The 13,017-nt window shown below is 40.5% G+C and overlaps 2 protein-coding genes across 2 annotated transcripts; one reads left to right on the top strand and one right to left on the bottom strand.

The window, feature by feature from the left end:
- Positions 1-654: 654 nt before the first annotated feature.
- Positions 655-3,088, bottom strand: LOC135707084 (U3 small nucleolar RNA-associated protein 15 homolog). Its single transcript, XM_065228823.1, has 2 exons — positions 2,881-3,088; positions 655-2,196 (listed from the first exon to the last, which is right to left on the bottom strand). Exons 1-2 carry the CDS (start codon positions 2,968-2,970, stop codon positions 694-696), a joined length of 1,593 nt encoding a protein of 530 aa, XP_065084895.1. The 5' UTR covers positions 2,971-3,088; the 3' UTR covers positions 655-693.
- Positions 3,089-4,784: 1,696 nt separating this feature from the next.
- ksh (transmembrane protein 167A-like protein ksh) lies at positions 4,785-5,286 on the top strand. Its single transcript, XM_065228822.1, has 3 exons — positions 4,785-4,874; positions 4,943-5,052; positions 5,115-5,286. The coding sequence occupies exons 1-3, from the start codon at positions 4,872-4,874 to the stop codon at positions 5,218-5,220; spliced, it is 219 nt and encodes a 72-aa protein (XP_065084894.1). The 5' UTR covers positions 4,785-4,871; the 3' UTR covers positions 5,221-5,286.
- Positions 5,287-13,017: the final 7,731 nt, after the last annotated feature.

Here is a 13,017-nt window from a genome sequence, read left to right as displayed (position 1 = left end):
GATATCTCATCACTGCTTTGACCAAATCTGCTCATTTTTTGGGGTGAAGATTCGTTAAACAGGTCCCATTTGCATAAAAGGCGGTTTTTGAAAAGTGAATTTAAAAAAAATATTAAAAATATTTTCATGTTTTATCATATTAAAAATCGTCAGTTTTTTTTTTATTTTTGTATTTAAAAAAGGGAAATCGTCATGCACACGGGATACATCTTGAGTCTTTACCCCAAATTTCAGCCAATTTTGTCCACCCAGTCCTGAGATATCGTGGGACCTGTAAATCAACTCAACGAGAAAATCCATCTTTAGACCTCAATTATTTACATATCAACATTTCACCTCAACACGTGTTTACTAATGCGAATACGTGTTTACAAATACTAACACGTGTTTACTAATACTTTCTTTATTAAAGTCAATGATGATGTTTATTGTTGCATTTAGAGTACATTCAAACAATGATACTCGCCAGTATATTAAAAAAAAAAACTTTTAATGGGTCTACCCCGTTTGGCATATGTACTGGGAAAATGGTACTTTGATAAAGAAGGGAATATTCCCTTCTTTGAACATTGAATGCAATTTTCCGGAAAACCATCCCTTTTGAAGCCATAAAGTAGAACGTGATATTTGCTACTCAGAAAAATAATTCATAGTTCTTCGCTATGTTTTGCCAGATGAAATTTATTGCTGTAATCAATCAATGTTAATAACAGCCTGTTTTTTGGCATTCATAGAAGCTTGAAGTCCTTCCATGAGTACGCTCTGTGCCTTTTCATCTTCATTGGCAGCTTGGCTTATATCGGCCGCAGCAGAGATCATTTCTAGCAGTCCTTGCACTTCCAGAAAATCTCCTATAATTTGCTCTTCTTTCTTCAACCTTCGCGAAAGGTTAATGAACATTTTACCGACCTCCGTTCCGGCAAACTGTTCAAAATCATCCTCATAGACATCTAGCAGTATGTTCGCTGCATCAACCAGAGTTGGGGTGAACCGGTAGTCTCCAATATTGCGCATAAGGAAATTTATGAACCGCACTAGAAATGAGTGCGCTCTGCCTTTCAGTGCCCTGTCCAATCCTTTCCGTCGAATCAGTTCCCTTATCAAGGCAACGGTTTTCTCGGGAGCTTTTCCCATCACGACGGGCAACATGACACTATCGAGGGCCTTGGAATACTCGTACTGTCTCAACATTCGATCGAACTGCTCAATTCTATCATGACGGAATTCGGAAATTTTCTCATCAGCGCTATCGAAAATGTTCTCGTACCTCGCCCGTGCCTTAGATTGACGAACTTTGCTTTTCGCGGAATCATCTCTATCCTTATCGGCGTCACGCCGATGTATGGCTATCAGCCCGTCGACCATTCCTGTCACGAGAGTATCGTCATTTTTGGAGACACCCAAACTCAACACTGCATTGGAGTTATCTATGGTGTGTACTACTTGATAAGTTGCGATATCGTAGATCTTAACGTGTCTATCCAGACTTCCAGAAAGCAATCGTTTGCCATCACTAGCAAGTTGCAAGCAGGTAATAGTTTTATGATGCTTTGATAATTGGGCAATCTTTCTACCACCTGCTAGCGCGTCGTAGACATTAACTGAGGTTCCTCCAGCACTTATGAAAATGCCGCCACTTGGTAGAAAGATCAGTGACTCTACTGGACTACCATGATCCAACGATAGTACTTTCTCCTTTGTTCTTGTGTCGTACATGTTTATTTTCTTATCGTAACCACCGGAAACAATTATGTTAGGGCTCACGGGACTCGTACAACCAGCGCGAATGTAATCCGTATGCTCGGAGAAAGTGTTGATGTGTTTTTCTGTGGCGATATCCCAATACCGAACGGTTTTATCATCCGAAAAGCTGCTTACGTGATGTCCATCAGCGTTGAAAAATGTTCGATGCACCGGAGCCTTGTGACCAGTAAAAAAGCGAAGGATAGACTTTGAGGAGACATCGAAAAGGCGCACTTTTCCAAGGTCATCACCAGCCACTAGGAGGTTGCCATCTTTCCTGAAAGAACCTCCGTGTGCGCCTTCTTGAAACTTGCTTATATTTTTAACCACTAGCTTGGTCACCGGATTGTAGATCTGAACACGAACCGATGCGGTCACTGCGAACAGATACGGTTCAACCGGGCTGAAATCGATGTAGTCGATTGCTCCAAATTCCTTCACCAACGTTGGTATCTAAGAAAGAGAAAGCGCAACGGAAGGTTTATTTGTTCAGTATTAAAAATAGCGAAATATTATAGGGTACTGCGGGTTCGATTCCTGATCTAGTCGAGAATGGTGTAGGTTGGAAATGTGATTCTATAACATTCCCCAGAAAAGATGATGAAATTAGTAATTTATCACTTTTTTTTACTATCCCGAAGGGGCATTATCCCGAATCCCTTGCGAAAAACTATTGATTATATATTTTTCTTATATATTCAAAGAAGGGAATATTCCCTTCTTTATCATATATCCAAAGAATTAATTATTTCTTTTCTTATATTTTCAAAGAAGGGAAAACCCTTGATCCATTAAGAAATTTTTCTCTTCTTTTTATATACGCGCTAGAAGATTCCAGGAGTGACTATAATAAACAAAAATAGTCAATCTAATACATGGTATACTTTTCTGGGGAATGTTATAGAATCGAAAATGTCCTCGACTTCCGCGTTATACTGACCACAATATAAAAACATAACGCTATAAGGAAACTCTCAGTTAACAACTTAGGAAATACGCAAAGCAAAATTCATGTTGAGGACAGGCATAAGTTACAGTACTAATGCAGTAAATCAGGAAGAACATATTGATAGCACATGATAATTGTATCACGAAATAAGTATTGCAAGCATTGCTTCTACATATATATATGCTTACCCCCAACTTTTTCCAGTAGATTGTATCCGGCGACTGTACTGTCGCTGTTTTGGCATAAATCTGCGCATTGGTCTTCTTAAACTTTGACATATTTATCAAAACTGCGGCTACTCTTTGCTATAAGCTTAACAGAATCAAAAATCATGAAGCACAAAGCACAGAATTTTTTATTAAAAATGTAAGCGCCTCTAGTGGACCGCATGCACGTGCGTTGATATATGTTTTTGTTTTGATGGGCGCCTGCCGTGCCGTGTGTTTTTGTCTTTTATACCGAAATCCAACTCTCAGAGCTGTCACCATGTGTGCCATGTTAGCTCATGATCATAAAAAAAGAGAAATGCAGAGTTCTCGCGTAATATTTGAAAAGGGCCTATGTCCAAAATGTAAACAATCCAGAAAATGAATTGTAAATTTTTCCGCCAGTATTTAATTCCTATATAAATAAATTAAAGTATTTTAGGCATTTATATTGTTCACAATAACAATAGAAACTATATCTCAGTACACAACATCCAAAACATGCGAAACGTTTTCAAAAATACATGAAAATCGATAAAAATTTAATATCACAGTAATAAGCCTTTTTGTGAATCTTTAAATGGTTAGGCCCTTTTTGTTAAGCCATTGTGCTTGTCATCATAAATTGTAGGCCCTTTGCTAAGCCTTTTCTTAACGTCAAATAAATCATCGGCCCTGCCTCAAGCAGTAGGGCCTAGCTTTGATTTGAAATGTTTCAATCATCGGCCCTTCTACGTCGCTAGGCTTATGAATGGAACCTCATCGAACGAAAAAAAATATATGTTAGGCCCGAGGTTAAGCCGTTTTTGCATGAATGATTGGAAAAATTTCGTGGATCGGCCGTTTTAAAAATCAAGTTATTTTTAATGATTTTTATCGATAATGCGGAACATTCCTATACGACTGGTAGCTAATTACCAGTGCTACAGAATGGTATCAAAAATCGGTTTGTTTACATTTTGATCATAGGCCCTTTTCAAATGTTACGCGAGAGTTGTCATCTTAGTCCTCCCGTAAAAAAAATCCAATAAAAATACAATGATTTTCATTGTCATTGTAACCCCCTAATAAAATTTGTATGGTTATTTTGCTTAACGACGTGTTTGGGGTATTATCCAAACCATTTGTGGAAAAGTTCAACAATTTGGGTTATCGTTCGTGTATGGTATTTATTTATTAGGGCCATGATATTCACTGTCAAAACATTGTACATTTTTGTCCATTATCATAAAATCACAACGAAATTTATGGTTCACAACAATGAAAATCATGGTATTTGAGAGATTTGCAGTAAAAAAGGGGGGTTGTTAAGCATCTTAAAAATATAAAAAAGTGATTTTTCTCGAACAAATTTGATCTCATCACACTAATTTTCGTTGTTTGAGCATTGTATCGTTAAAAATCGAAATCTTTTTTTTCTCCCGTACAAAAATTTAACAATAAATTTTAATGTACTCAAAATTCAACAGTAAAAATCATTGTTATTTCGTTGTTTTATTATAATTATTTTTTTCGGGCTCTTAGATCTTAGTAGATGAAATAAAAACAAATAAAAAATGCGAGGATTAAAACAATTGCAAGTCTGCTGATTATTTAATGAATGATATTTAAAACAAATTTTCCTTACAAATTGTATTAAAAACTATAATGAAAGATGAATTCAAAAAGTTGTGTTTTAGAGAAGCTTCCCTAATAAAATTGTTATGGTTATTTCGCTTAACGACGTTTGGGGTATCATTCAAACCATTTGTGGAATAGTTATATTATTTGGGTCATGGTTCGTGTATGGTATTTTTTTTTATTATGGTTGTTTTGTCCTGATCATATTCTGTTTGACAATGAACTTGGCAGCACTGGTGAATAACACTCGTCCACTCACATAAAAACATCAACATCAAAAACACGTCACTAATTATTGAACAAAAATTAATTTTTTTAATACTCGTTGTATTTTAGTAAATTCGTAGACAAAAATGGTAAGGCTAAAGAAATGTATGTGCTCATTAGATTTTCACATAAAAATAACAAATAACATTCCTTCCAGAGTGCGATATTCAATTTCCAAAGCTTACTCTCGTTGCTCCTTCTGGCGATATGCACCTGTGCGTATCTACGATCTCTGTTTCCTTCATTTATTGATAGAAACAAAACCGGGTATTTTAAATATTTTCGATTTTAAAATTACACATCATTCATGTCTGTTATATCTATTCTAGAATGGTTGGTATATTTTGGAAGCTGGCCCGGATTGGTGAACGCAAGTCTCCGTGGGTGGCTCTGGCGTGTGTTATGATGGCAGCATCGATACTATTCTATACATAACCGAAGCAAACAAGCACCTCGTAAGTTTTCCATAATACCCAATAAACTATACATTCAGTTTAAAAAGGTTTCGACTGGATCCGAACTGTCTTGGGTCCGTGCTTCATACATCCCTAGCTAGACTTTACTTTAATACAAAGTGACCAGTGAACCGGGAAAAAAACTGGGAAAAGCCCGTGAATTTTGAGAACTAATTAAATGGGAAGATAGTTAAGGGTTGTGTCCTCAGCACGACCATATTATTGACGGAGGACTATAAGATTGTTTTTGTTGCTCAATTCAATAATTACACAATAATTGTTGGTTTCTCGCGTAACATTTGAAAAGGGCCTATCATCTTTTGTAAACAAAACTGTATAGGCCCTTTACGCACGAACCGAATTAGGTACACTAATTTGTATTGTCCAGATGACGCATTATTCTACGAAACATTTGAGAACAAAAGTCCGGGTCCAATTTTTTGATCCATAGGCCAACATTAGAGCCATTTCCCCTATATGGCATTGATATGCATTAAAACTAATAATAGGCCTCTAAAAACCGCCATCGTGAAAAAAGTATTGATGATGCATATTTTAACATTTTACACGGTCAGGTATAGGATCGAAATATTTAAATGCTTCTATTTCTCACTTTTCTTAAAATATTTTTTTTTCAATTATTCTACGGGATAGGAAAACTCAATTTGATTTGATGAAAGTGGTAGATTTCGACTTTTCTTCCTTCACAGTAACACTCAAATTAATTTTAAGTACTTCATTTGAAAATTATAAGCAAATTATGCGCAATGTGGTCCATTCTTGGGATTGGTCTATTCTGAGGAAGTAGTGGGCGTTGGTAAAATTTGGATCTTTCAGCTATAATCCTAAATAGGACTTAGATTATTTCCTACTCTAGTACATAGATTACCAAACTGTGAGCCGGTACCTTCCGTATTTTTTTCGCCTCTATTTTTAAAAATGTTTCTTAAATTTGGGAATCCTTCAATGAAACTTCTTCTACCAAAGAAGAATTCATTTCGCATAAGTTCGATGGTTGTCGAGAGGTAAAATTCTAACAAAAGTTGTTGAGCTACGTGAAGAGTTGGCGATTTTTTTAAGGGAACTTTTCAGTCATATTGCGTGTTAAAGATTTTTCTCTGAAGCTCGGATATATCTGATATTTTTATAAAATTAAACCATCTCAATTCCGGAGTGATTTGAGATTTGGGCGTAATTGCTTTTGTAAACAAACACGTCAATCGCCGATTTCTCGTCAATAAAAGCTCAATCTCGTAAACTAACTATACCAAATGATAGAGGAATCATTTCTCTACCTCATAGTGTTGTTAGTTTTCGAAATTGAGATTTTATTCGCGAGAAATCGACGATTGACGTGTTTGTTTACAAATGCAATTACGCCCAAATCTCAAATCACTCCGGAATTGTCGCATGTCAGGTAAATATTCGAGGTAAAAACCTTAGTATAGACTCAGTATATCTTCCTCCGAGAACTGCGATCTCTCGCCAAGGTCTCTCAGATATCTGCTCAGCTTTATCTGAGCCTCGGTTGATCTTAGGAGACTTTAACCAACAATCAATACGAAACTAACGATTTTAAATTGGCTCACTACTTGACTAGCCTATTGGTCCCAAGCAAACGATTAACGTTCCCCATTCTAGTCGAAATTCTAGTACTACGCAATGTTTGTTTTGATTCGCTATGAAAGTTTGACAGATAAAATGAGGGGTTATTGGTTTTTCCTATGTTTCGAGGGGTGATTCGATTAGCTTGGGACCGAAGAGAGTACCATAGCTGAGCCAAAAAGTTGAGTACGTTATTTCGGGACCTTCTAGTCTTAGAGTTACCTCTATGCTTTAACTCCCACGGTACAGGCTGGGGGGAACTGTACGATGACAACCACTCAACCCTGATATACGACCTTTGCGATAACTTCAATATGACAAGTAACACGAGTGGCCAAACTTCCAGCAAGAGAAAATACATAAGACCTCTCCCTCAGCTCGAGTTCGCTATCGTTGGATTGCTCGTGGAAAGTAATCCAAGATCTCTACGGTAGTGACCACTTGCCAATCAAAATTTCTATTACCAATGGTTCATCGTCCACCCATTCGGTTGATATCGTTGGCAAAAATTTGCTTTCGCGGTTCCTGGTGGTACTAATTCGGTTAAGATACTCCCTCCGCTGGATGAGTACTCTTTTTTTATCTTGACTTATCATTGATTGCGCTCTTCAAGCACAGACAAAACAAGTTCCGGGTGTTTCCGTTGGCAAACGACCTCCCACTCAGTGGTGGGATAAGGATTGCACCGACGCGAACAGTGAGAAGTCCGCCACGTTTAAACGCTTCCGCAAACACGGTAAGGTCGGGGATTTCGAGCGGTACACCGACCTCGAGAAAACTTAAGGGCTTCATTAAAGCCAAAAAACGCGGTTACTGGCGTAGGTTCGTCGATGGTTTGTCTCGAGAGACTTCCATGAGAACACCTACTAGTATAGAGATAACTCTAAGACCAGAAGCTCTGGTACCCTCTTCGGTCCCATGCTAATCGATGCACCCCTCGAAACATAGGAAAATACATGAACCCCTAATTTTTTCTGTCAAACTTTCATAGACCTTTTTGACGTTTATTTGTCTTTCTCTATCTAGCACACAGGGATAAATGGATGGTTTGTTTTCCCACTAATCTGTTTCCCTCTTACTCGCACTCCTTCAATTTAAATGCTGCATTAGTGTGCGCCGATTAAACGTCAAAAAGCTCCATAGCGAATCAAAACAAACATAGTGTAGTACTGGAATTTCGACTAGAATGGGGTACGTTAATCGATTTTCTTGGGACCAATAGGCTAGTGTCAAGTAATGAGCCAATTTAAAATCAATAGTTTCCACCGGTTGCTACTAGTCTTAGAGTTACCTCTATGGTTATAGCGTTATAGGGCCAAGCGCACCTGACCTGCAAGCACCATTGCAAGATACCTTGATACAATTTGTCTACTTGGGCTTTGAAGCTGGGTATCGGATTCTCTGCGGAGAAAACTGAGTTGGCTGTTTTTTCTAGGAAGCATCATACTGCACAGTTACAGCTTCAGCTAATGGGTAAAACAATCACCCAAAGTATTTCTTTTAAGTATTTAGGTCTCTGGTTCGATTTCAAATGCACATGGGGAGAATATATTGCGTATCTGAAACAAAAATGCCAGTAAAGGATTAATTTTCTTCGTACAATTACCGGAGATTGGTGGGGAGCCTACCCGGAAGATCTGATCAGGTTGTACCGAACAATCATCCTTTCGGTTTTAGAGTCAGGCAGCTTTTGCTTCCAATCCGCAGCAAAAACACACATCCATACATACATTCGGAGAACTTTGAGATTTGGGCGTAATTGCTTTTGTAAACAAACACGTCAATCGTTGATTTCTCACGAATAAAAGAACAATCTCACGAACAAACTATACCATATCAGTGCTAACATTTGAAAACGGCACAAAAGCCATTTGTATGTTGGGAAATATCGGATATTGAACAACTATTAAAGGCGAGATTTATCGAGCAACGTTTTTATTTCAATGTGGTTCAATTACACGCTTTTAGAAGAATGACGGACAATAAACTTCTGGTTGCATCATACGTTTTTCAAAAGAACATAGTTTGTTTGCTCTCTAAGTTGTCGTTGTGCGAGGGACGCACTGATGTAGACGGCATGTGGTGTACTTTCCAACACTCCTCCTCACCATGTGCCGCCGCTGTCCTTTGTCTGTGACAGTCCCAGCAATCCTGATAATTTCTTGAGTTTTGTAGTTCCAAGGGGCTTAGTTAGCATGTCAGCCACCATCCCTTCAGTGGGACAATATTCAAGTCGCACAGATCCCCTGTCGCACAACTCTCGAACATACCTCTCCTTTGTCTCAATATGCTTTGAGCGACGGCTGATTCGATCTGATTGCACAAACTGGATGCATCCTTGATTATCTTCCATAATACATGTCGGTCCATCCAAAGTTTCACCCATGTCACTAAGCAGTCTTCTCAACCAGACAACCTCTTGACTGGCTTCTCCAAGCGCCACGTACTCAGATTCCATTGAGCTGAGTGTGACACAGTGTTGTAGTCTGCTGCCCCAAGAAATCGCCCCTCCAGCATAGAGGAAGACATAACCCGTTGTCGACCGACGAGTACTGATGTCACCAGCCCAATCTGCATCCGAGAATCCTAGTAGTCCTTCAGTATCGCTCTTGTACACCAGCTTAGCACCTTTCGTTGATTTGAGGTAACGAAGCACCCTCTTCGCCGCCACCCAATCATTTTCAGTAGGAGCACACACCTTACGACCAAGTATAGACGCACTCACGGCTATGTCTGGGCGAGCACACACAGCGACGTAAAGTAGGGCACCTACGAGACTCCGATAGGCCGTGTTGTCGAGGAATGGTGAGCTAGTATCCATCGACGAAACATACCCAGTATCCATTGGGCACTTAGCAGTCTTGGCAGTTTGTAGTCCGAATCTAGCAGAGATTTTGTCAATGTAACTCTCCAGGCAAATACTATATTTCCCGTTCAGTCGTTGGATCTCAAGGTCTAAGAAGAAGCTTGGCTCTCCTAAATCGGTAATATCAAACTTTTCACTCAAAGCTTTGGTCACTCGGCCAATCTCCAATGATTCCATGCAAGCGACAAGTATGTCGTCGACATATACCAGCAAGTAGGTTCTCAATCCATTAACGACTTTGGTGTAGAGGCACTGATCCGTTTCACTTTGCGTAAATCCCAAATTCTGCAACACGCTATGTAAACGCTGGTTCCAGCACCTGGCTGATTGCTTGAGTCCATAGATGCTACGACGAAGTCTGCACACAAGTCGTTCTTTACCCTTCTCAATGAAGCCAGGTGGTTGTTTCATGTACAACTCTTCAGTTAAGTTGCCGTAAAGGTACGCAGTCTTAACATCCAGGTGGCGAAGAATCAGATTTTGTTGAGACGCCACTGCCAACAAAGCTCGAAGTGTGGTTTGTTTGATAACGGGGGCAAATGTTTCTTCAAAATCCTCCCCGTACTTTTGCGTGTAGCCCTGAGCTACTAAACGAGCTTTATGCTTAACGATTTCGTTTTCAGCACCTCTTTTGATCTTGTAGATCCATCTACAGCCGACCGCCTTGCGGCCGATTGGAAGTTCTGTTAGTTCCCACGTACCATTTTTATCATGAGATTCTAGCTCCTCCTTCATCGCAGCTCGCCATTCCGATTCATCGGGACCAGCCAATGCCTTTTGCAAACTTTGTGGTTCATCATCTGTAGCCTGGACATAGAAAATCTCCTCAAGTAGCCGACGTGGGGGAATTCCCTTGTTGACGCGAGATGATCGACGAAGATTTTTGTCTCCTTCAAACTCCTCGAATGCAAGTTCATTCTCGACTGAACTGTGAAACGAATTGCTGTCATCGGTTCCATCCTCTTGCTCCGAAACTTCTTCAGGATCTTCGAACATCGGTTCATCAACGACTTCTTCTGTTTCAAGCTGCTCGCGCGTACCATTAGTTAGTTCAAGGAACTTTGCGTCCCTACTAATAGTGACACGGTTCGTAGTGGAGTCCAAAAAACGATACGCCTTCCTGCCATCAGCATATCCTACAAACACCATCTTTCTTGCCTTCGGATCAAGCTTTCGTCTTCTCTCCTCCGGTACGTGAACGTACGCTTCACTCCCAAACACTCGGAAGAAAGAATAGTTTGGCTTCTTCCCCCACCAAAGTTCAAACGGTGTAGCTTCGATCGCAGCAGTCGGTAGTAAGTTTTGCAGAAAATTAGCAGTTGACACTGCCTCCCCCCAATATTGTTTACCAAGTCGAGCTTCCATCAAAAGACATCGCATCATCTCTTGCAAAGTGCGATTCTTTCGTTCAGCCGTGCCATTCTGTTGAGGGCTGTAGGGTGCTGTTTGTTCCAATCGGATTCCATTTCCAGTCAAAAATGTCTTCAACTCAGTACAGGAGTACTCTCCTCCTCCATCCGAGCGTATTACTTTAGGCAACCTACCAAACTGATTCTGCATCATTTTTGAGTACTCGACTATCTTTGCAGCCGCCTCCGACTTGTGCTTCAGCAGATATAGAACGCAATACCGGCTGTAATCGTCCACCATAGTCATCAAGAAACGATTTCCTCGAGGTGTCGCAACCTCCAACGGTCCGCACAAGTCAGTATGGACAAGATCTCCTACAGCGCTAGAAAAGGACACGGACTTGTTTGGAAACGGTGCACGACACATTTTTCCTTCATAACACACTCCGCAATCAGCTTTAACATCACACTCCTGCAAATTTAGGCCATTTCCGAGACCCTCTCGAACGATCTTCTCAATCACTTGCTTATCGCGATGGCCAAGACGACGATGCCACACATGAATACAATTCTGGTTGTGGCCTGCCATCGTTTTTAACGCCTTCTGAACATAGATTTTCAGCTGATACAGATTGCCTCTTCTTTCAGCACAAAGCAGAACTTTCCCATTCTTCTTGATCTCACAACTGGTTTTGTTGAACAATACGGAACATCCTTCATCGGTCAATCTACTTACCGACAGTAGATTCCCAGCCAACGCAGGAACATGGTAAACTTGCTTGATAGTCACAGGTACCTTCTTACCATTGCCATCCAGCCAACGGAATCTGCTGGAACCAACCCCTGCCGCAGCGATCTTGTTACCATCAGCAAGGCCAATAGTCGAACTCACCTTCGTAACGTTTTCCAGAAGCGATGCATCACTGGTCATATGCGATGTGGCTCCCGAGTCTAGACACCACACAACATCACCCGAATCACCACCGAGCAGTCCAGCAACCAGACACACCTCGTCACCTTCTTCATTTTCGACCACTATGTTCGCCTTCTGATTGTTGGCACTTTCTTTTTCTTTGTTCTTCCTGTCGTACTCCAGCTTCTGGCAGTCCCGTCGAAAATGTCCTTCTTTACCACAATAATGGCAAACTTTTTCTTTCTTCTTCTCTTGCTTCTTTTGGTTCACTTCCGTTTTCAACACTTTTTCATTACTGCCGCTAGCACTTCCACCGGACTTTTCTAGACGCTTCCTCCACTCATCGAGCAACTTCCCCTTCACGAATTCCAACTGCAGATCAGCTTCGAGACGACTTTCCAAAGCCGTGATCAGACTGTCATAGGACTCGTTCAGACTTGACAGGATGATGGCAACTAACCAGTAATCTTTCAGCGGATCTCCCATGTTTGACAGCCGGTTGGCCAGTTGTGTGATTTGCGCCAAATGATCGGCCATATTTCCATCTTCCGGTAAGTACATTCGGAAGAGCTTCCGCAAAACATGTATTTTCGTGGCAAGCGATGACCGGGCATGGTAGTTCTTCAGTGACAACCACATTTCGCGAGCTGTGGCAGCATGCATGACGTGGCATGTTTGGCCATCATCAATTGAGAGACCGATCAGAGCCCGAGCCTTGCCATCTCTATAGATCCAGGACGAGTTAGGGACTTCCGGCTTCTCCTCATCGACAACGTTTCTCACTCCCTCTTTCAAAAGCACCAGCTCCATACGAAATTTCCAGAGCTCGTAGTTGAAATCATTCAATTTATCTACGGCCAAGCTCGCGTTCGTTGCCATGTTGCTATGGTACTATCCAGAATGAGTAGCGAGAAAAAAAAAAATGTCTTCACAAGTGAAAATGTTTTTTATCGGAGAAAAAAAAACACTTTACATCCGATTTCCGAACGGAACTTTTCACAATTTGCAAACTACGTGCACATGCGACGCTGGGCCCATAACCTG

This window comes from Ochlerotatus camptorhynchus, unplaced genomic scaffold (assembly GCF_037179485.1).
Source record: "Ochlerotatus camptorhynchus isolate MF236.1 unplaced genomic scaffold, CSIRO-AGI_Acam_v1.1 ptg000303l, whole genome shotgun sequence".
Taxonomy (NCBI): domain Eukaryota; kingdom Metazoa; phylum Arthropoda; class Insecta; order Diptera; family Culicidae; genus Ochlerotatus; species Ochlerotatus camptorhynchus.
This window is presented reverse-complemented; position numbering and strand designations above follow the sequence as displayed.